This window comes from Genypterus blacodes, unplaced genomic scaffold, assembly GCF_046128005.1.
Source record: "Genypterus blacodes isolate CSIRO-AG114 ecotype Tasmania unplaced genomic scaffold, CSIRO-AGI_Gbla_v1 ptg000028l_1, whole genome shotgun sequence".
In the NCBI taxonomy this organism is placed as follows: domain Eukaryota; kingdom Metazoa; phylum Chordata; class Actinopteri; order Ophidiiformes; family Ophidiidae; genus Genypterus; species Genypterus blacodes.
Genome location: NW_027466841.1, coordinates 2112990 through 2135515, shown reverse-complemented (window position 1 = coordinate 2135515; position 22526 = coordinate 2112990). Strand labels below are relative to the sequence as shown.

At 44.7% G+C, this 22526-nt stretch overlaps 2 protein-coding genes across 3 annotated transcripts; one reads left to right on the top strand and one right to left on the bottom strand.

Annotated features, from left to right (window-relative positions):
- Nucleotides 1–291: 291 nt before the first annotated feature.
- LOC142993385 (1-phosphatidylinositol 4,5-bisphosphate phosphodiesterase delta-3-A-like) lies at nucleotides 292–17080 on the bottom strand. 2 transcript variants are annotated; one of them, XM_076144068.1, is made up of 15 exons: nucleotides 16374–17075; nucleotides 10721–10888; nucleotides 6462–6690; nucleotides 5550–5679; nucleotides 4787–5012; nucleotides 4497–4698; nucleotides 4253–4397; nucleotides 3795–3947; nucleotides 3536–3688; nucleotides 3265–3427; nucleotides 3021–3137; nucleotides 2607–2785; nucleotides 2307–2442; nucleotides 1829–1978; nucleotides 292–1746 (listed from the first exon to the last, which is right to left on the bottom strand). In XM_076144068.1, exons 1-15 carry the CDS (start codon nucleotides 16468–16470, stop codon nucleotides 1604–1606), a joined length of 2391 nt encoding a protein of 796 aa, XP_076000183.1. In that variant the 5' UTR covers nucleotides 16471–17075; the 3' UTR covers nucleotides 292–1603. The 2 variants fall into 2 exon arrangements, 1 of the variants encoding a protein (XP_076000183.1); XR_012961116.1 differs by having other exon boundaries at nucleotides 1712–1746; nucleotides 2401–2442; nucleotides 16374–17080.
- Nucleotides 17081–20588: 3508 nt separating this feature from the next.
- Nucleotides 20589–22421, top strand: hexim1 (HEXIM P-TEFb complex subunit 1). The gene has a single exon (XM_076144279.1). The coding sequence runs from the start codon at nucleotides 20926–20928 to the stop codon at nucleotides 22054–22056; it is 1131 nt and encodes a 376-aa protein (XP_076000394.1). The 5' UTR covers nucleotides 20589–20925; the 3' UTR covers nucleotides 22057–22421.
- The last annotated feature ends 105 nt before the right edge of the window (nucleotides 22422–22526 follow it).

Below are 22526 nucleotides of genomic sequence, written 5' to 3'. Positions count from 1 at the left end.
GGCAATACCCGTGCGTGTGGATATGCATTGCGTAAGTTGTAAAAACAGTGCCATGTTTTGAAGTAGACACAGAGACGTTCCAGATGACCTGCTCCTGCTCCTTTGCTCGACCATGACCCATTTTCAGTTCATCTGTCTTGTGAATCCCCCATGGTGTCCCAGCTTGGAATACCATTTGCATTTGACCAGATAAACAGGAATGAGTTGTTCGAATGTGGGCATGTTCTTGTTCCATCTGTAATCCCTCCACACCCACGTCTCATACCCCAGCAAAGGAAGCTCACACAGCAATGTGTTATTAGTGCCTTTATGAAAACAGTAGTTTCTCATGCACACATAATACCCATTTACACAACAGAGGCTTTTCTCTGGTCCAGAGAGCCTGTTTAGTGGTAGACTAAAGTCTAGAAACTCATTTATATCAAATATAATTACAGTCATCGTGCAAATACTATGTAACACCTGTTATTACTGGGAAATATACACTACTATCGTCTGGAAGTTCTCCTTAGTATTTGAAGGGATCTGGTGTACTCTAATTGGTGGTTGGATTGGATTATCACAGTAAGTACATAACTACAATATCTAGATCTGAACACTAGATATACATAATACAAGAATGGCGACAACAAACAAATAACATTTCAAATCACATCTACATCTTATTAACGGAAAAAATGCAAGTAACCTACATGCAAATGTGTGAAACATCCAGGCAAACATAACAATTATATTATCATTATTACATCCAACTATAATAATTTACCATAAAACAAAACTTGTAAATGTAAACATTATTTTCATATTAATACTGATGATGGTTTTACATAAAACATAGGTAAAACATTTGCTGATTTGCTTTCAGTTAAGTAGCAGTTTGTGGAAATAGGCAGTAATAGTGTCTTGGTTTAAGTATTTGGAGGATCTAGTAAGACAAACTGCATGAACTCTTTTGTTATCAACCTCAATGTACAATCCAAGCTGTGGCAAATATTGAAACATTATTACAACGTAATCCGCACTGTAACATGAATATTGTAACAAACCATTGCATTCAGTCAAAATTAGATGCTTATTCTGCTTTATAAGATATTAAGTCAAGTAATAGCTAATAGTTATTGCATCTATAGTATTACTCTATAAGTTAAAATCCAATCATTAAGTATAACAATTTCAAACATTTTAAAATTCATATTAAGTGCATATGGCATAATCACCTACGCAGAGATTAACATTATTAACTATTTTGTAAGTCACATTTCAGTGTTTTAAAGACCAAAACAGCTAATCTCAACTGTCCTATTTCCATGGAGGGAAAGAGCAATCAGCACTGATACGAACCAGATACTCCATCACGGTATCATGGATTCATTATCCAGCTTGAGGCAATTCATTTGCTCACAGCTGACGCTCGTCTTCATCTTTGATAAACGGCACCTTTCTTCCAGCATTCGGAAGTGGCTCAGTGTAAATTGGACCACTTGAGGTTGAGATTGAGAGAGCAACCGGAAGCCGCAGCAGTCCCCCTTCCTCGTATTCAGAGCTCCATCTCCAAAGCCCTTTGTTGTCAGCAATGCAGTTTTCCAGCTGGTTCTGCTGCATCTCATGCCTTGCCTTTGGCCATGGCCATTCGCTCTGACACAGTTTTAATGGGAACTCCTTTGCGGGCCACCTTCACGTGGATAAAGAGGGTAGCTGGGGAGAGGCTGGAACCATCTGCCTTCAGCAAGTGGACGTGACGATATCCTGAACAGTACAAACAGGACAAACATTACAAACATACAACACTGATGGCTGTAATGACTACAGTGCAAGTGTGTATGAGCACCTGTGCGTAAGCTTGTGAAAGGTGTGGTGAACTGTCCCACAAAGTCATTCTTGGCCGTGTGATCGTGATCCTCCACGACAAATCGCACCAAGGCCAGTTCAGGGACCTGCAGCTGAAAGCTCAGAGTGCAGTCCCATCGAGGGTTGAAACCTGTAGAGGGCGCTCAAGAGCTGTAAAAACATCATCTAGTACTGTACTGTCTCATGAAGTCATGGCGTCATGGACAGGAAAGGCTCAAAGTACAAATAGGAATCTGGTATCAAAAGCTGTGTGAATGAATATGAACCAATATTTCAAAATAAGACACAATAATATACTAATATACTATATATAATAATAATATACACAATATTAAAGCAATTATCAATCACAACAAAGTATCCATGGAAAATTAGGATATTAGCTCGCTGATTAAAACACACATGCTGCTTATACTATAAGGTTGGTGCTTTATAACATAATCAAATGTTAAAGTTACCATTGTTGTCAATGCGGTGGGTTTTGTTTCTTGAATTATCAATTGCCACCCCATGAATCTCCACCCACACCTGTGGGTCCACGATAGAGCTTGCCTTTTCTGTGTTGATTTTTGGCAGCTGTTGTGCAGATATGATCTGAAACGCAAAAGGGAAGTGTGTCTGCACATACTTTTCCCATGACTGAATCAGGAAGTTAGTTGAATAACATGTAGAACAATTTATTCTAATCTGATCTAAAATGAATTTGAGCAAGTCAATCCAAATGCTCAGTAGCGATAAACCTCAACATGGTCACTCACTCGTAAAGTCAGCTGTGTGGGGATGTGACCCGGGCCTCCTCCTGTGTTCTCTGGGTTAAAGTTAGAGGTGATGCTGCACATGAAGCTGGGTTTGAGAACGTATCCACAGCGACCATTGTGGAGGAAACGACCCTGATTCAGGTCCATCTGCTCCCCGGGCGTCTGGAAGTTCAGAGCCACTGGACGTCACACAGAAAGGAGAAATGAGTCACGTGGTCACACACGCCAACAGGAAATAGTTAAGAATTTCAGAATTAATTGAATCAGTAGAAGCCAGTCACTTCACACAGCCAGGTGCCAGGATTTTCAACAACACACTTCTGCTATTTATGTCAGCATACTGACTACAGCATTTCTCAAAAGATGTAGCTAAATATGCACCACCAGAACGACCTCCTGGTCTGAAGTACTCACCCATCTGGCAGCCCGCATTCCACATTTCCTGGGGATCATAGTTGGATGATTGGAGGCGCTGGCCTGAGGGGTAGATCCGACTCAGCTGCCTGCTGTTGTGTCTGACTAAGAGCTTTCCTTCAAATGAAAAGAAAGAAGACATATGCAAGGATATCACTGCGGGGTGATTCTACTTTCTGTGGACTCAGCTGCTCTAAGTCAATATGATACATTATTTGTTTCTTCCTCTACTTCCGGGACGAACCTGAGTCTTTGATGTGTCTGAGGGCATCACTCTCAGAGAAGGACGACATCTCATTTGGTGGTTTAAGAGACATATTTTCAAAATCACGAAAGGGAACACTCCTGCAGTACACCACCAGCTCCGATAGCTCAGGGCTCAGCTTTGAGCAGACAGCCTGGGGAGGCTAAAAGAAGACATGAGGTTAGACAATGCAAACGCAAATGAATTACTGTGACTTCTTTAGTAGCTTCTCATGCGAATAGCAAAGGAATGATGATTTTCCTGAGCTAACCTTTCCCGGTTCCTTCCTTGGGGTGCTCTTATTGCTACAGGCAATCTCATCCTCAGAGCTAGAAGAGAAGCTTGCACTGCTGCCTTGATTGCCCAGCTTGCCTAGGTGAGGAATGTGCTTCTTCCCTTTTATCAGAATGCGGCCCTTCAGCTCCTGCAAGTGATGCCACGAGAACAAATCTCTTAGTTGCGCGGCTGAAGCCTGACTGGAAATGCAGAGGTCATGGAGAACATGTTGTGTGGGTGTGGGTGTACTGTACCTCAGGAGATGGTAGATCTTTCAGCGGCTGGTCGCTGAGGGGCTTGGTGAGCAGCTTGCTGCCCAGGATAGTGCGGAGGTGTTTGGCCATGACAGCCTGCTGCTCAACGGAACAGTGGTTCTCCAAAGACAGGGTTATAGGGTATGGAGAAGCCTACAGGGGAAAAAGAAGAAAGCTGTTAAACCAATCATGTAAAATAAACCACACTGTTATAACGCCGGTGCCAATTATGCAATGCTGGACTATGTCAAAGCCAAAATAGTGCAGGGGTGCTTCAGAGCCAAGAATGCCACTGCAACCACAGCGGCTTCAGGAGACTCTAAAGGCAAGAAGTCAAGAATCTGGTTTGTTTACTGACTTGTACTTATCACTTATTCTGTTTGTGTGAAGGAGATGTAGTTTATATAGAGTCAGAGCAGAAGAGCAGCAGAAATACAACCAAATCAACTGTCTCTTGCCTTGAAGGCGTACTGTCCGATGGTTTCAATGACCTCTTTGAAGGGCACCTTGGAGGTAAGCGTGTGCCCGTGGTATATGACAGGTTCACCTTTATCTCCGTCCCAGCAGTCCAGTTCCACACAGCGACAGCCCTGATTTAGAGCCCTGTTAGTGAGAGACACACACACACACAGTTCAACTTACACCTGTAGATTTCAAAGCATGACTCAAGCATCTTGGTACTGATATATTGGGTCTGAATACCTGATGTAAGGCTCTGTGCTGCTTGCACCCCTGACTTGGTCCTTGGTAAGGTAGGTATTGTGCGAGGAAGAGATGAAGTAATGGGTCAGGGGGCGATTCATGTCTTGGTAAACCCTGGCGTGATCGGGGTTAAACACGTCATTTTCCAGAGACAGCATGTACCAGGTGAAACCGTTCTGGGTCATGAACTGGTTCTTTTGAGCTGCAACGAAGTGAGTTCATCAAGTCACTTTGCTATACAGCGGCAAATTGGAAAGTCCATGCAGTGAATGCTGTTACATAAGTCCTACCCCAGTCGTTCAGCTCATAGGTGAGTATGAGGTTCTGTGCGTGAAGCAACGACGCGTCCTCCCCCTGATCTCCCAGGAAGTCACGGAGCTCGGCGGTGGAGAGCACGCAACCGTTACTGGAGTAGTGTCTGAACACGGAGTCCAGCTCGGGCCTCCGCAGCAGCTCTCTGCAGAACTCCTCAATCTCTATGTGATCCAGGCGGTTGTCCCCAGATCGGTCACACCTCTGAAATACAAAGGAAGTATACAGATGGATTTATGAGTTAGAGAGACAAAGAAGGGATCAAACACACAGATAGGTGAATAGTAAAACATGATATGCTTTGTTTAGGGAGTGTTTTCCCATGGAGAGAGCATGGAGGTAATTCATACCAGCTGTGCATACTTTCATTAAAAAACCCTATATTGTTCTCTGAGGAGGTTCACATTAGAAATCACAATGGAGAAAGAAGAATAAGAACCCCCCCAAAACACATACACACACAACAACCAAGAGTTAACTGGCTCTTGATTTGTTGTGGGGGAGATAAGAGAGCGGCTGTATTGCTGTGGACGGGGGCTTGCTGTTGGCTTGCCGCTGGCTCTGTAATTGAACACAGACCTTTCGCTCCAGGGTGTCACTGTAAGCTGATATGATCCTAACTAGGAAAAATATCACCAACTCTTCATCTTCCCACAAGCCCGACGCTCTACTGCTCTTAGAATTCAGCATAATATGAATCACATCTGATGGCAAGCGTACGCGTATCGCGCTGTCACTGACCCTGAATAGAGAGAGGGCGTACTGCTCGCTCAGGTCGATGTTGATCATCTGTAGCAGCCGCTTGACCTCGTCGTAGGTCATTTTACCATCCTGGTTCTGATCGGCTCGTCTCAGATAGCCACGGATCCAAGTGTGGAGGGTTAAGGACCAAAACCAGACAATACCCGCAGGGCTAAATCATATACTGTACTGTAGATAAGGCATTCAGAAGGTATCAAATCTTCCTTTTACTGCATTGTGTTTGCTTATGCATGCAGTTATTGTATCCGTCCATCTAGTAATTCCCATTATAATGATAATAAGATGATCTTATACAGTAGTTCACTGTCACCTACATGCACAGCAACACAACCTGTAAGAAGAGCACACACACGCACACACAAACACACACATATACACACACAAACCACATTTACAGTAAACTAAATGCCTCCTAAGCCGTTAACAGTGGGTGAAACATGAAGGGCAGCAACGTAACTGTGGCTTATCACGCTGCTACCACAACTAATAGGACCTGGTACACTTATTTTCAGGAGTAATCTGAGGAGGAATCTCTCCGGCGGGTCTGGACACGCCATCACACTCTGCTGAGCAACATCTTTATAAAAGTAAAATACTGTGTGTCAACAGAAAATCAGGGCGATATAAACAGCGAGGCGGAGATGGTTTCCACCTCACAGACGGCCTGATACCTACACTCACATCACCCTCTGCCTATGCAGGATTATCATTAACAGTCATGTTCAGACTATATTTAGACAACGCTTGTTTTCCCACTCATTACTGCTCACCTTAGCAATGCACACGTGACAGTGTGACGCTCTGAGCAGAGTTAGTCACCATGGCAATTATGTCTGAGCCACACTATGTTATTCAGTAGAAAGTAGCATATTGTTAAAATTGTCAGGATATTGATCCAGTTTCTCCCTCTGGGTCATGGTGCCCACGCGTTCCTTTAAGGTACGCAGGCCTCGGACCCAGCGCTGAGCCTCGTCCTCGCAGGGACACAGCAGGTCCAGGCTCTTCCTGGCCCCTCGGAAGATCACGGTGAAGCACTGGTTGTCAGACACCGACCCCGAGAGCCTCTTCAGGGCCTCCGACTGACAGCCTTCACGCACACACTCCACCTCCGTCACTGCAACTGGAAGAGGACATAGATAGAGAGAGAGAGAGAGAGAGAGAGAGAGAGAGACAGAGACAGACAGACAGACAGACAGACAGACAGACAGACAGACAGAGAGAGAGAGTGAATTTGAATTGCCATATTTTGTTTATTAACTTAGATTTTTGATTGATGTTGTATTTAATCCTTTTTAATTTGGTTTTAGATGGTTTGGGTTCCATAATCCGCCAACAACAACATCCTCATCATTGCTCTGTTAAGTGAGCTGAGTAAGTAAACAGCTTTGGCCAGAGATCACAGCAGCACTACACACACACACCCACACTCATACACCATACACACAGGTCGGATGTGAAATGTTTCAGGAGAATCGTAAATTCTTCTGTGCAGAGTGAAGCAGCAACATGATGCACGAGCCAGCGTCCTCACTTCTCCCCGGGATAATTTTAACCTGCAGCTTCACCTCGCTCACAGATGACAACATGAGGCTCGAGTGTAAGCAGGGTCTTAAATGTATGCGTGTGTCGTCTCTCTGCTTGCAGACAAAGAGCTCTGCCTTTGGCTCACAATGAGCTGTTTGATCTGGGATCCTCTAAAGATCCTGCTGGGTTTTGTATTTGCGGGTCAGACTTTGAAATATTTCTTCAACACATTGACCATGTGTGATTTTTCCGTCACCTGCAAATTACCTGCCAATTTTCATCTCATCTCCCTCCTCCACAACAAATAATTGACACACACACACACACACACACACACACACACACACACACACACACAGCCTGTAATGAGGGCTGAGGAATGATCTCTTATTTGGTGTGTGTGCGCTGGTGAGACACAGCGCGAAACATTTCTTGACTTGCTGCCCAGAACGCAGCCTGCCTGGTCTGTCCAAATGCAGTGAAGAAGAGACCGCATAGTGACTGGAGCTGAACCCAACAACAACTTTATTCAGTACAGGAGTCTTCTCTATTTGCTCTCAGACCGCCGTGTGTGTGTGTGAGCGACGCCTGCAGTTTAGTGCTCGCTCAGTATCTGTCTGCACAAAAGGCTCATTCATTCTCCTATGGTGGGTTGTAACGCCTCTTGCCTTCCACCTCTTCAAAACTGCTCCCTGCATTACTGCACATTCCTCCTTTGTGGTTATCTCGCAGCGATGGCAAAAGTGACATGTATGCGTGCATGTGTTTACGCTTCTGTGCGTGTACTGTATGTCCGTATGTGCTGTGGAGGGCAGCAGCAGAAGTGTGAAGGGGTGTATTCTGTGTTGTAAGGGCAACGGAGCAGAAGCCACGGGCGCCTGCTCCCATTGAACCTGGAGGACTGCCTGCAGCTAGGAAAAGAGGCGTTAAGCCAAATGTCCAACCTGGACACACACATGCACACGCGCACAAACACACGGTGCTCTCTCTTGTGTTGTGTGATATCAGTGTCTGTCAGCTTAGGTCCCACCCTGCCGTTGTGCTTCTTGTTGTCATCACTCTATGCTGCATCACGGTGAGTCTGAGTGTTACACACGCCACACCGCAAACACTCCGTGCCTATTTCTGGCGTACAACACAATTGAGACTGATTTCACCACCCACTGACCCACAAACAGCTACCTGCCCACCCGCTCGGCACCGCTGTGCCCATTACCCTGCAGAATGCTGAGTGGGCGTGGCTTTAGAACATGAACTACATTCCGGTATCAGCAAGAGGCAGGCCACATGACCCTGATAGAAGAGAGGTGGGAGAGATAAAGGTCAAGACACACGCGTGAAAATAAAAGAGGGTGACAGAGGGGAGGGAGGGAGGGAGAGAGAGAGAGAGAGAGAGAGAGAGAGAGAGAGAGAGAGAGAGAGAGAGAGACGCACTGACGCATTGATCACATGCATGTCAGCATTCGCCCTTTAGCCCCTTTGCAGTAATGACAGCTTGGGTTATTCCAATTTGTGAAATAGACCAAAATATGTGTTTGGCATTCAGAGTAGACCACAGTAGCAGAATGTGATCGCTGAGGCATTTTCTGCATTTTGAAATTGCTTCTGGAAGAGAAAACTAAAATGCTTAAGCGTCACTATTTACATGATTGAGTTTGAAGGAGCAAAGTGTTTTTCTTATATATATGCTCATCATTCTCTATTATTTAATCCCACAGATAGTTTTAAAGTGTCTCTCTCTCTTATTTCTTTTCTTAGCATCTGTGTGTGTGTGTGTGTGTGTCTTTGTTTGTTTCTCAATGTTTTAATCTTAATACACTGACAAAGGCTGACCAGCTAAAACACATCACAGTATTTTAATATGGTGGTCTGACTTTAGATAAAGGCTTTTTTAATCCCACTTGAGCCTTTTGGATCTTTGTCTTTTGTTAGTGAGGAACTGTTGGTCAGTGCTGACAGGTCGCAGTCTGTTAGTGGAGCCAGCTCAGGCCTGACACAGCTGACCAATCAGAGCAGAGGTGGAGGGGCATACAGAGGGCGTAGCTTAAATGGCTTGTTTGTTTTTGCTCAGCGTGCACAGAGGTGCAACAGCAAAGGGAAGTACAAGTAGATATGAGTGTATTCAAAAAGAACTTGACAGTTAGTTTACGGTATGAAGATCTTATAGGCGCCGTGTGTGTGTGTGTGTGTGTGTGTGTGCGCGTGCGCGCGTGTATTTGTATCTGTGTGTCTGTGTGTATGTGTTTTGATGTTCGGGCCCAGGTCACGTTTTCACCTAACTGGAACATGGAGCCATCATGAATTACACCTGTGCTTTCCCTGCAATCAGACGTCCACATGTCCGTTATAGGATGACATGTGTCCGTTAGCTTAACTCGTAGCTTAGCTGCCCGTAAACCGGATCGTTCCGCTCTGAGGTCAGTTCTTCTGCTAGCTAGGCCATTTATTAGTGAACTAGCTCTGGTTTCTCTGTTGACTGCCTCTCCTGTTTCCCTGCTAACTCAGCTGTCAGACAGTTCCTCCGCTGCCTGGCTTCCTGTCTTGGCTAATTCTTCTTCTGCTTATCACAGGTGCAGCTTTCTCCCTGCGTCGCTGTGGGCTACCTAGCGGCTAGCGCTCCAGTTCCTTAGGTGGTTTGTGCTCCTTTTTGTCAGCTTTCCTTCTACACACAAACTAATTAGCTACCTCGTGGTTTCTTCTCTGTGCCTCCATGGTTTGCCTGCAGTCCCAGCCGGTGCCTGTTCCCACCTTTCATCTGCATCCATTTCTCTGACCGAGCCTGTTCCTGTTCCCCCAGAGAAGCCTATTCCTCTTTACAATCTCTTTCTGTTATGTTTCACAGCCTGCGTCTTCTTCTTCTCTTTGTCTGTTTTTGGTGCCTGTCATTTATGAGCCTCTGTCTGTCTGTGAGTTTCTGTTCTCCAGCGTCTTGCCTCTGATTTGGGATGATTTGCTGTCAGTCATCAGTCAGATTTCCCCACATGTATCAGATAACTGCCTGATTCCTATTTCTGTACATTACCAATTACCATCTTTAGTGACTTGTAGTACATTCCAGTTTGTTTTGAAGGAGAAAAGGATTCTATTATTTTATACATTCCGTATGTTACCAATCAAACTTTCTTATCCAGGTTGCAGAGGCTGTCATCACTGTGTTCTCCATGGAAACACATGATTTGCCTTTAATAAGGTAAAGTAGAGGAGAGGGCGTGAGCTGGAGCCACATAAAACAGCCCAAACAGCTCTGAACAATGAGTGCACTGACTCACATCCCAGCCCTGAATGGACTGGAGGGTGTGTTGGTGGTAGTCCTGTTCCTCTGTTTCCACACTACCCACTTGTAGATAAGGTTCCCTTTGGGTTAAGACCCTTTTTTCTAATCTGATACCGCTTCGGTTTCCTCTCTGCTGCTTGAAACCCTTTAATCATAGAGGACCCGTCGTCTCATGTGAACCCTCTCACTTTCAACAAGCACCGTTCTCTCTCCTTCCCCCCTCACCTCCCTCTCCCTCAGCCTTTCCACCTTGAGTCCTCCCTCCTCATGACCAGCCTGCGTCTCCTCACACTCTCTCTGCTTTTCTTCTTACTTCTTACCATGACCCTGCAGCCCGACCTCAGCTACTTACATGTCTGCTGGGCTTTGGCCTTGCGGGAGCTCTTGGTGGACTCGCACCACACGGTGAGTCCGTCCTCCAGCAACTTCAGGTTTCGGCTCTTCTGCCACCTCTGAGAGCGAACCTTCACCATGTTGCAGCCCTGCATCATCACACGTATGTCCTCATTGTCCAGCAGCCCTGATGCACATACACAACCACAAAAAAAACAGAAATGTGAGGAAATAAACGAGGATGAACTTTGACTTTGTGTCATCGTTTTGTTGAGAAATAAATCACATGTAGTGTAGTTCCTGTGACATCATTTAGGAGAAGTCTGTAGGAGTCTCAGTTCAAATGCAGTTCACATAAAGGTCATACTGTAATAAATATAAATGCATGCAGCGTTTGTCTGCACCTCTCCTGCAAATGCTGGAGTAGAGAAAAGAATATAAACTTGTTAAATTCCTCCAGTCAGAGTATCTGTGACAATACAGCGAGCAGTGAGTGATGCACTTAATACCTTCTTCATTCAACTTCCTTAAACCTTATGACTGCATTTCTTTTGACAGTTTGGTGAGTGGCTGTCGCTTGTAAAATGACAAACTCCTGCACAACAGCAACATTTCCATGAAATCAGAGCTTGTTGGATGTGTTGTTGGTGATTCCTGCCTCGGCCCAGCCTTTCCTGCTTACACCCCAAACCCTGGATTATGTTTTATAAACAAGCCTCGGAGCAGATGACCACTGCTTAGACAAGGTTTCCATGTGCTAGCTGGAGCTGGAATGTCCTGTCTGGAGAAGTGATCTTCAGGCTTCATGATTTACAGAAAACATATTAACACAGAGGAATTTGTATGAGCTAAAGGTACCAAACTTTAATGCTTCTCCATGTGGTTCCTTCCATTTCCAGCCAATCTAAACACAAAGCTAAGAGGGACATTTAAGCTGGGTCAGGGAGGGAACACAGGGATGTGAATCAGCCTCATGACAGGAGCATCCAACACTGAGGCTGCTGCAATAGTTACAAATTATCACTGCTAATGGAAATGAAATCACCAATGATTCTGACACAGCACATGCTGACAAAGAGGCTGAGCCCTGAATGGAGACACGCCTCAGTATGTAATGTGACTGTGGGTGTGTAAGACAACAAAAAAATGAAAACTACTGAGGTCTAGAAAACAGGTTTGAACAAACACATGAAGTTAAAATGAAAATTATGTAGAATTCTATTGAAACATGCTTTGAAGGATTACATTTACAAGCATGCAGCAATGTCATGCATATTATATTTTTAAGGTTTATTAACTGGTATTGATACGTTTACAGCACTTTTCCCTCAAACATTCCTGAAGAGGGACATTTTTGTATCCAGCTACACAAGTGGACAGAACCAGTAGATTTACAGTTTGAGTTAATATCTCCTAATCTTTGGAACATCAATTTAGAGATTATGAGAGAGATTATGTTTTTTTGTTTTTTTGTGCAAATGAATGAAATGAATGAAATGAAGGAGCTGTTTCCATGTTTGTAGTTTGCAGATTTATACACTTTTGTAGGACTTTGACCTTTATGGAAAGGTTTCAAATGGAAGGTTAAAAAAAGGTGTTGAGAGCTGTAGAAATTATTGTTTTGTAAGATGGTGGGAGATAAGATAGAGTCCCTGGTTAATAAACGTAAAACCATGTGACTTTCTCTAACTAGTAGCCTCCGTATTGTGCCAAAGTTAATTAAGCCACTGTACCAGAGTGACGTGACACTGTGACGCAAGTTTCAGAAGATCTTCCTACAGTAAACAGTTATGTGTGACTGAACCCTCTATGTTTTAAATAATTGACAAATACTTGCTGGTAAGTAGCACTGCAGAATCTCACTGTGCTTCAGAGGCTGAACACACACACACACACACACACACACACACACACACACACACACACACACACACACACACACAGGTTCATAGACTCACACACACACACACACACACACACACAGAAGTTCACAGACTTGTCAAAACAAACTCTCTCAGTGGCACTTAAAGAGATTCGCCTGAGCATATCTGGCACACCGTTGCGCTCGCTCATCTAAATCAGTTAAAGCTCTTTACAGAGTGATTTCTCATACTGTCAGTGCCAAATAGCTGCCAGGCAGCCTGAAAGGACGCCACGGCAACATCGCAAGAGAAAGTGTCCTCTGCCCCTCCCCCTGGGTAGAAACCATGGATTTCTCCCAACCACAGGACTGAACACAAAGAGACCCCCCCCCCCCGCCTTACCAACCCTCTACCATAACAACTCTGTTTTTTTCACAGGGTCCAAGCTGTTACTGCATGCATGTCATTCCAGGCAGAGCACAAGGACCCGATTAACTGCAGGTCAGTGGCCGTGCTAAGCCGCCCAAACAGCCTCCAGCTCCCTCACTCTCAACTCCACGCTTCACCTTTTATAACAGCCCCGTCCCTTATTGTTGCTTTCCTACCTGCATCGCTTTAATGTTTAACCAGATAACAGCAAATAGACTCAAGTTTGAAGACGGGCCCCTCTGGTCGCTCAAAAATCTGCGACACAAATCACTTTAACAGCAGTGCATTCAAATTTAAATACACTTTGTGCTCACGCAAGACTCTCCTAATGTTACAGAGCTGCATGGTGATCAACAGCAGGGATACCAACAATTCTTTAGGCTGAATCCTGTTTTCCTGCCATCACCTCTTGCTGCATTTCACGAATCATTGACTCAAGAAGCTTGTTGCCAAATTTCATCAAACTGTCAAATACCAAATGCCTAGCGACCATGCGCATGTGTGCTGAGGCAAACTTCCAGGGAAGGTGTGACTGTTTGAACATGTTGTTGCGGAATACTGACAGATTGAGAGAGAGAAGAAATATCAGGAAAAGTCTGAAAGGAAGGTAAAATGAGTCAAACTCGAAATTCTTGCAGCTCCGTGCGTGAAGAACTGGCCAAGAACTCTTTCCGAAAGAAAGGCGTGTATCCGGATTAGCTCGGAGGAATAACATTAAGCATTCCAAAGAATCTCATGAGGGTTATTTCTCTAAGGGTGCATCAACAACTGGGAGCAGCGGGGGCCGACTGGGAGCAGCGAGGAGGATCAGACAGAAATCAGCTGGTCAGTAATAGATTGTGTCTGCATGAGTCCTCTTTACTGCGGCGCACATACCAGCTTGCTCATGGATCAGTTCAAGTTTCCCTAAGCACAACAACTGTCACAAGAGTCAGCTAGTCAAGATTCTACACTTGCACAAGATAGACAGTTAGGCTGTTAGATATGATTTGAGCGTGTCGGGCGATTAAATGTCTCTTTCCTGGCACGCAGCTGTCCCCACGAGACAGGTGAGGACAGTCCCTACTGCGTCAGTCCATGTAAGACCTGGACTTGAAAACGAAAACGAAAGAAAACGACTAGGTCTTGACCTCAGGGTTAGAAATGACCGGGAGATCTGATCCCTCCGCAGCCCTGGAGGAGGATAAGATTAGATCAGATAAGGTTTTTTACTGATACAACAAAACAAATGTTATTTTGAAATCCATCTTATTATTTGGAGAGCAGAGTGTGGAGCATGAACCCCCATGCAGCCTCTGTTCAATCCAGTCAGTGCTCCCCAACTGCTTCTTTTGTGTTTCATGATGAATGATACATTGTTCTTTTGCTCATTAACAAAATGACGGCGAGTTTAAAGCTCAGGGGTCAGACGAGCTCTCCGATCTCATCATAGATGATGACCTAGAAACTTAAGAGGGGAGAATTTACGATCAGTCATACAAATCAGATCATTAACTTACGCGTTGTAAAATAATTACTATCGCTATGAATAAAAGATAACAATATTAGCATTTCATTTCATTTCTTGAGGATGATTGATTTCTTGCCAACCCGATTAGTATTCAATTGCTGTTCACTCTCTAACCTTAAGTGCAAATTCATAACTTCAGTCCAAACCCATAAAGTCTCTGCCTGAAACCGGTTGGTGTAAATCTGGAGTGCAGATCGGGCAGGGTGCCAGCTCGCACACAGAGGAGAAGAGTGAAGTGTCTCCCTGCTGCCACCAAGCCATATGGAGCTGCAGGGTTAATAACACAGGCGACAACCTTGGACTCCCTCTGAAATCAAACACAATCCTCCTGGGATCTGTCGTCTATGGCAACGCAAGTATTTATCCACTGCTGTGTGTGCTTGTCTAAGTCAAACACTCATTATCTAAAAAACTAACAAATCTCAGTCTCTTGTTTCACGTGACCCAGTTTCCAAAGTAAAGGCCCACAGCCGGTGTTGTATTAATACAAATAAACTGCTTCATTAGACAGACAGTATATTTGATCAAACAATTCAGTCGATTCTGGAGGATGGCTTGGCAAGCACAACCTCTGAATTTACTGCGCCCTGATTTACAAAGACACATGGCAGTAAGGGGTAGGGGATGGACCTCACTGCCTTCACTATTCAGTATAAACCTGAGCAGAGTTGACGGGTTCGTGCTGTGTTTTCAGGCATGGAGATATGGTTCCACACTGTGTCGGCATAGTGTTAAAACTCTTGCCACCCAAAGTCTGAATCCCCTAAATCCATCGTGGGATCTGCTGCTGTTCTCCTGAGCCCTCTTAGTGGCCTGATTGTTTACAGATTTCAAACATGTAATGACCGATCATAAATGGTGGATTACTGATGTGCCGAGTAAGCCTACCCTGCTTTGTTAGATTGTGAGGTTACAGGTGCCAACAAGGTTCTGTAACTGTCTAAACATGTCTTCATACAGCATTTTCAGCCGACTCAGCAAAACTCCAATGGTGTTGTTATGCTGTTAACCAAAAAGCTCCCAAAATAACATGCAAATAACAGAAAAATCACTGCGGCATTAACAGCTGCAAACATATTTTCCCTTTCCACAGGAGAAGTTCAATGATTTCCACAGCATTGTTGGCTTTGGCAAATAAGGCAAATAAAGACACACGCACACACACACAGACTAGGCAATGCGGTCCAGTTTTCCAGACATTTCAGAGATTTTGACAGGTGCTGTGTCCTTCCTCAGCAGGTCTCTATTTTAGGCGTGACGGTTAGTAGAGAGGACACGTGTGAAGGCGCCCAGCGAGGCCGTTACTGTGAAGGAGAGAGGCGGACTAGACTGGGACGGGACGGTGCAGCTAGAGCCTGAATCACACACACAGCAAGTGGGGAGGTGGAGGTGGAGGTGGAGAACTCCTCAAAAACATATTATCAATTTAAAACACCCTCATACACACGCACATGCACACACACACTTGTCCATTTCAGCTGTTTGATGAGTCAGTGGTTTATGATTATCAGCTGACAGATGAGTGTAAACTTAATCACTATTAATGCAGTCTGTCATATCATTTCTTCATCTCCATTTCCCAATTACAGAACTAGAAATAGACTTTTCGAATTATAAGAAGTTAGTGGCTTAACAGGCAAAGACATTCATCAGATGTCAGATGTACATTTAGCTAAATAAATTGTGTTTTAAAGGTATATAACAATATATCACAACAAAACAGTATTTTAGGGATAAATATCACAGATAACAAGAAAGACATTAGATGAAACATTTTAAGAATCACAACAACCATGACATTCTCATTTTAAATAAGTAACATACACACATGATAAATATGTTGTGTGTGTTTGGGGGTTCTGGGGTCTCACCGAGCTTCCTGATGGGGTCCTGCGTCTTCTCGGCCGCTTTGCCCCTCTGCTCAGTAGGGCTGGTGACCGGTGCCTTTCCTCCCTTGCTGCCCAACATGATGAACGTGTAGAAACTTTGCTGCTGCTGCCCGTTACTTTCTGTGCCTTTACAGGTGTCTACTCGCAAAGAAGAGGAGCTCTGTGCTGCTCCAGGAGAAGAAAGAGAAGAAGAAGAAGAAGAACCCCCGAGCGGAGAGACGGCGGAGCTCAGCGCTTATTCCTTTCCCACATGTTCTAGTCCCACCCCGGCGCTGCTCTCCATAGCTGCGCGTAATACGACCTCGAACCAGGCGCACGCACTTTACGCACCCCGGCTAACCCCCCCACCCGACATAACACACACACACGTACACACACGTACACACGCACACGCACACACGCGCACACACTCTCTCTCAGACACACACACACACACACACACACGCCTGAAACTCATGCGCAAGTGGAAAGAGTTGTAGCCTACTTCAGTGTACGCGCTACTACCTCGAGTAATACTTCGCGTTCTGCTTCATTCTCGTGTGATATTTGCGATTGACTGCCGACGGAGTGACTGTCGATCCACATTTCAGAGGCAGAGTTTCACTTTTCTTCTCTCCTAACCGGGAACACCCCCTCTCCAGACTGAGAATGTGCTCAGTCGACCTGCAAGCGATCCTTCAACTATACTGAAGTAGTTTGAAAAGAGTTTGATCCTACATGTTTATGATCTTGATGATGAATACAATCCAAAAAGGGGTTCTAATGCCATAATTGAACCTTTGTCTTTTGGAATTGAGGTTTTCCCTGTAGTATTTGTATTTGAGACTTAAGAAAACAAACGCTAGTGAGACATGTCCCTATTGTTGATATGAACTTGGAGACCAAACCCTTCAAACTCAGTAAATACGAATACGTGTGTAGCATGTACAAACAGCACATAGACCACTATTAAGATTATTTATATGGCACATACTTAAGTAACCCTAGGCCGAAGACACAAACCGTGACAACCTCAGAGTACACTGTGTGTAGCTGTTTGTGTTACGACAACTGACGTGAATGTTAGATTGTTACAGTTGTTGTTTGTTAGTTAGTTTACTTTGGTATAGTTTCACTCATTAAACAACTAATATCTTCAAGTGCTTCGTGATAAAAGGGGCGGAAACAAAAAGTGTTAAGTTAAAACAAATCTTTACACACCCAATTTGTAATGCCGATCAATGGTGAGATGTCGCCCCCTGTTGGTCACTAAGTGTAACTGCTAACATCAACAACAGCATACTGTATTTATCAAATTCTGTATGTATCCAGTATCTGGCTCTATCCTTTATGTGGATCTAAATGAGTTTGGTTTGGTTGATGTTACATTAAAGCTGAAATGTTAACTACAGCGTTTTGTGACTATGTGGACAGGTGCCAATAGTCCAAGCACACTGGCTGGAAACTTAATGAATAGAGTTATAACTGGGAGACAAAGGTGGTTTGAAGGGACAAAGCTCAAATGGGCAGACTCGGGCTCGTCCTGCCAGGAGGAGTATAAAATCGGCCTTTCCCTGTTCCACAAACATCGTCCGGCTCACATGGGAATGTGACTAAAGGGCACCTCAAATAATATGCAGTATTTTGACTCAGTTATTTGATGCAACTGTATGTAAACCATCCTTGCCTACCTTCCCCACTCTTGTATGTTTGTGACAGAAACATCAATCTGAACCTGAACGAACATTTGCACATCTGGGCAATGTGTGGGCTTAATAACAATGTATATCATTCATCTCCTCAACTGCAGCAGCAACGATATTAGACAGGGTGGGAGATTAAGTCATGCTTGCTAATCCTCACGAGCTGCGATCTATGTGCGGACGCAGCTTTGCTTTTGCTCCTTCATTTGAGTCTGGGAACACAGTATGCTGGATTTCTCGTTCTCTGTGGTCATTAGGTTTCATATTAACTGGAACATATCACCTCTTCCTCATAGGATTCCCAGCTCAGTTTGCCATTTGGCGGAGCTGAAACTCTGCCTGCTTCTATTAGTAGAAACAGTAGGCCTGTGTTGTTTGTAGTCATTGGATTCCCTGCAGCCAGTCTTTTCAGGCGAGCAGAGGAGCCCATTCATCCACCATAAGAGGTCACAGGGAGAATAACTGCTTATTCTAATACAATCTGCTTTGTCAAATTGGGGAATGAGTACAAACTGGATGATCATGTAGTGTTTAATAATGGGCTCTGCTGTATGCTGAAGGTTGAAAATGTTCTGCAAATCTTCTTTTACAGTGAATCTGCCTGTATAAAGAGAAGACAGCGGGTGCACCAACTGTTTATTCATACATGTAGAAAATGTGCAATAGCATAGAATACAACCAATATTGGGGGGGGTATAATTCCACTAACAAAACTAGTTTCCATTATTTTAAACCTGGCATTTATTTGACTTACTGCTCTCACACAAATAAACCAGATTAGGATAATGTTCACTGTATTCTATATATGTATCATGTACCGTTGAAAATCAAACTAGAGTTTAGGAAATTAGAAAACTGAGGCTTATGCTCTGTGGGTTTAGTGTTGCCCTGCAAGATCGGCACTGTCTACTTCCTGGAACTTAAGTAGTTTATCGGGCGTTTCGTGGTACTCCTTCAATCTAACTAGGGAATATCATTCGTCAAATACATTTATTCCTGCAGGTTATGTTCCACATTGCTCGGGCTAAATGTCATATCATAAAAATGGCCGAAAATACACAAGTTGGAAGACAAGCGTGAAAGCACAACCCATGAATTAGACTGGCCCGGCATAAACATTGGCCTAGTTAAGAGCTATATATTTAGCACCTGGTCGTAATTGTAAGCAATTCAGTTTATTCGATTGCGCCTTTGGTATTTTTACTTATGAAAAGGAGAGTACACATTTAAAACTAATCCGACAACGCGTCAGTTTTTATTACAGCGCGCAGTAGCAATTTTTCCTTTAACTTAGCATCGTGTAGCAACAATATGGCGTTTACCGTTGCACACATCCTAGCTAGCAGTGACACATCCTTCATTGTCTCGTTACTTATCATTTCTTATGGCCACGGTGCGTTTGGCAATCTGAATGGCTTCATATTAGGGGTTATGTCATTTGCATTTGTTCTTGTACTATCGTGATCGCCAACGTCCCCTCGCTTGCCAAACTAGCGATAACGTCAACGTTTGGCTAACGTTAGCTGGCTAGCTTCGCCTTAGCAGTTCGACGACATAACAGCTTTTCAACACTGCACATTTCTTATTAAAAAATGGGATGCGCATAAATATTTAAAATTGAGCTACATCACTCAATCCACTGCTAGCAGGATTATAGAGCCTGACCCACCCTGTAACAACGGGGGCTGGAAGTTGTGCTCGTTAAGGAAGCCTGACAATGACTGTCGTTTGTTTACGCTGAGCTCAGAGTTCGCCCGAGCTCCTGCAACGCAGCGTATCACTCCGCACAACGCACGATATTCATACAGAAATAATTCATGACTCGTGCGGCACAAAAACAACACGTTTTAGTACAATGACGTACGGCATAATATTAGACTCTGAAAATCTGCAGTATTTTCTTGTATTCTTTTATGAACAGTCAAAGCGGACTAGTTTTCGTAGGAGGTTTTTAACACGTAGCCTTAAACACGGGAGGCTTCTGGTAACGTTAGACATTTATAATTTGACTGAGCGGTGAATTAATATGAGGAGATCATCTATTCTTGTTTTTTATGTGTGCCATTTTATTACCGCTAAAATATGTTGTCATTGGAAACAGTTCTTCCGTTTGTATTTTTAACATTTTCATCACGCCCCCCACATTTTCAGATAGTATCGTCCTTAAAAATGCCCCGGACTGCTTTCCTCGTCAAGTTAATACGTTTTTGATTGACTGTTGGCCTATCCAGTAAGAAAATACTTCAAGCTTAGCAACAGCAAAGTTGCCGACTTGTCCAATGAACAAAGAGCGAGGCGGGCTCAAGCGTGCTCAACATCCTACAATCTGATTGGTTTGTATGTCAGTCCGTTAACTTGGATTTGTGGGATGTGAAGTCTAAGATAAGGGATCGTAATGGCTTGTCATAGAATCTGAAACTACACGCCCCATAATGCAACGGGATATACAACCAGCAGCATGTGCGTGGCGAGAGGCGGAGCTGGTATATAAACACGAGCTCCGTGTTGTTGAGTAGCACACTGGACACTGTTGTGGCGACGAAACACTCTCTCCGGGTGTACAGCAGCCCCGGCAGCACCGAAAGAGTTAACGATAGTTAGCGACAGTAGCTCTGACGAGCCCTCGGAGGAGTAACAAGTGTTGACTGTTCGGAAGTTTACTTTTCCATAGCTAGAGTTCGTTTTGAGACGATAAAAGCAACTTTACTTAAAAGAGTAGATTTGCCATATTTTGGAAGTCGTTATATTTCGTCAAATTAAGTTTAGCGTATTTTAATTACTTAGGTTTGAGAGCGAGCGCATCATCTACAATGCGTTAAAGAGGAAGCACGTTAGTACAGTCGGACAGCAGGATGACAGAGCCCAACGCGGAGCGGAGCCTTCACCTGAGAACTTCAGGCAGCCCATCAGGTGGGAGCAGCGGACCCGCTTCGGAGCATCTCCCGGCCACTAACCATGGAGGGCAAGAGAACGGCGACAGGGGGCGACAGAGAGACCAAAAGCAGCAGGCGAAGAACCGTGGAAAGGATATCAACACAGACAAGTTATGGCAAATACCAGGCGGACAGATGGAGGTGTGCCCTGTCTTAGAAGCCGGAAAAGAGCTACAAAAGTGCCCGATTGCCGCTCAGCCTCGTCAGAAGCCCGGTGTCGATGCACACGGCGAAGATAATCTCATCGCACCGGGGAACAACGGAGACGGAACGATGGATGACTCTTTGGGCCAGGGGCAAGAGGAGAGATGTACAAATATCGACTCCGACACGGGGGTTGACGCGCGTGTGGGTAAGAAGCGGCACCGGCGCCGACCCAACAAGAAGAAGCGCCGCTGGAAGCCGTATTTCAAACTTTCCTGGGAGGAAAAGAAAGCCCTGGATGAGAGAGAGACCGCCAGGGCTTCACGGCTCAGAGAGGAGATGTTCGCCAAAGGGCTCCCAGTAGCCCCCTATAACACCACCCAGTTCCTGATGGACGAGCACGACCGAGAGGAGCCGGACTTGAACACAGAGACCGGGGTCAGGCGACTTCCCGGGCTGGGCGGCGCTGGCTTCGGGTGCCGCATGGATGACACAGGCAGCGAGGAGGACTTTTTTGAAAACGAGGAGGAGGAGGACGATGACGGCAGCGGCGGAGGCAGCGACATCATCGGGAGAACGGGGAGCGCAGGTGGGGAGTTTCTCCAGAGAGACTTTTCCGAAACCTATGAAAAGTACCACCTCGAGAGCCTGCAGAACATGTCCAAGCAGGAGCTGGTCCAGGAGTACCTGGAGCTGGAGAAATGCATGTCCCGGCTGGAGGAGGAGAACAACCGACTGAGGCGCACCGTCAAGCGCGCCATGAAGCCCGGGGGGCGCGCCGTGGAGAGCTCTTTGGTTCGGCTCCGGGAGCTGGAGAGGGAACTGGAGAGACTGAAGGCCCAGAACTCGGAGCTCCTTCTCCAGAAGCAGCCTCTTGAGGACCGGGGTCACCCCGCCACCAATTGAGGGAGGCAAGTTATCAGTAGTAAATCCCTTCAGATAGGTAAACAACATGGGACTACTGCAGTATGTTTGAAATTGTTTTCTGTAATCAGTTTGTCATCTGGACGGTTTCGGTCTTTGTTGCATCGCAATGCAATACTTAATATGTTTTTCTATTTAGACTGTAAGAGTGTCCCGTTTCAGTTTTTCCAGGAAGAAATGTAAATATTTCCAAAATATTCTTTTTATAAAGAGAATGTATTTGACAACAATATTCTGTTTTGTTTTCCTGGCCGACTTCATTGGCATCTATAGACATGTTGTTCCGTTTTAAATCAACGAAATGTTTTATGTTGCATTTTCCCTCATAATCAATAATTGATCTGCAGCTAATTGGGACAGTTTGCAAAGATCTATTCACAGGAATAAATACCACATTGGACATTTTTACAGTTGTGTGTTAACATATGGACAAATAAAATTCTGGTTTAAAA